Source organism: Laccaria bicolor, genomic scaffold, assembly GCF_000143565.1.
Source record: "Laccaria bicolor S238N-H82 LACBIscaffold_5 genomic scaffold, whole genome shotgun sequence".
NCBI classification, from domain to species: domain Eukaryota; kingdom Fungi; phylum Basidiomycota; class Agaricomycetes; order Agaricales; family Hydnangiaceae; genus Laccaria; species Laccaria bicolor.
Genome location: NW_001889876.1, coordinates 1,784,374 through 1,785,257, shown reverse-complemented (window position 1 = coordinate 1,785,257; position 884 = coordinate 1,784,374). Strand labels below are relative to the sequence as shown.

The 884-nt window shown below is 46.0% G+C and overlaps 1 protein-coding gene across 1 annotated transcript in view; it reads left to right on the top strand.

The window, feature by feature from the left end:
* LACBIDRAFT_324387 (uncharacterized protein) overlaps nt 1-504 on the top strand; it is a gene marked incomplete at both ends in the record, with an annotated part of 2,233 nt that extends 1,729 nt beyond the window's left edge. The window contains one exon of the mRNA XM_001877888.1: nt 151-504. Within this exon, the coding sequence (XP_001877923.1) occupies nt 151-504 (354 nt within the window). The remainder of the gene's footprint in view (nt 1-150) is intronic.
* Between the last annotated feature and the right edge of the window lie 380 nt (nt 505-884).

Sequence of the window (884 nt, the reverse complement as noted above, 5' to 3'; positions counted from 1 at the left end):
TTGCCTATAACTTATGAAAGATTCCAGTGACAAATTGAATGAAATAGATGGGCAATCCTAATGAGATGCCTTTCATAAAACCTGTGGCATTATACACAATGGCTCTTGGACAGTTGTCATAGATTAATCATAAATAGTGGTAGCCACTAGTGGCAAAGCTCAGAGGGGTCAATCAACAAGGTGGTTGATATCTGGGCTGCAAGTCTTCACAAACACGATGAAGCCCCCCCTTGGAAGAATACCGAAGAGCTTTATGTGACGATCGATTCTATTTCAGAGGGAGCTAGTCAATGGAAGGTCTATGAAGTCCGCTATGGAGGTCCACTCCCTGCCACTGGCACACCACCGAAGTGGATGACCGAGACATACGAGCTTTGTACTAGTGTTGCCGCGGCTCCGGCTCAAAGTCGGCTGAAGCCAGGAGCTGAGCCGAGTTTAGCCGAAGCCCAGCCAGAACTGCCGAGTGATGACTCCCACAGCTCGGCTAATTCCAGCTCCGGCTAAGAAGCCGGCTGGAGCTGGCTAAGCCGGTCATAAATAGTGATCGTTTAAGTTCATTCGTTCAGTCATCTCAAGACTCATGGGTCTTGCAATAAGGTCAATAGTATACGCGTTGCCATCAAGATATGCATAAAATACACAAGAAAAGTCTCTCTAAGGTATTTAAATTTTATCTAAGGTATTTCATCGCCGGGTGTCTCAGGTCACTACCAGTAGATTAGTGGCAATTTTGACATCAACCTTTCTCAAAAGCGTTGTTGATATCAAAACCGAGCAGCCACAGACCTCTTCACCAAACTCCTTAATCCTAAACTGTAACCCCCTATGTGGGCCATCAAACGCAGTAACAACTTGGCCTTTGCACTCCAGCCGTTCAGGTATTA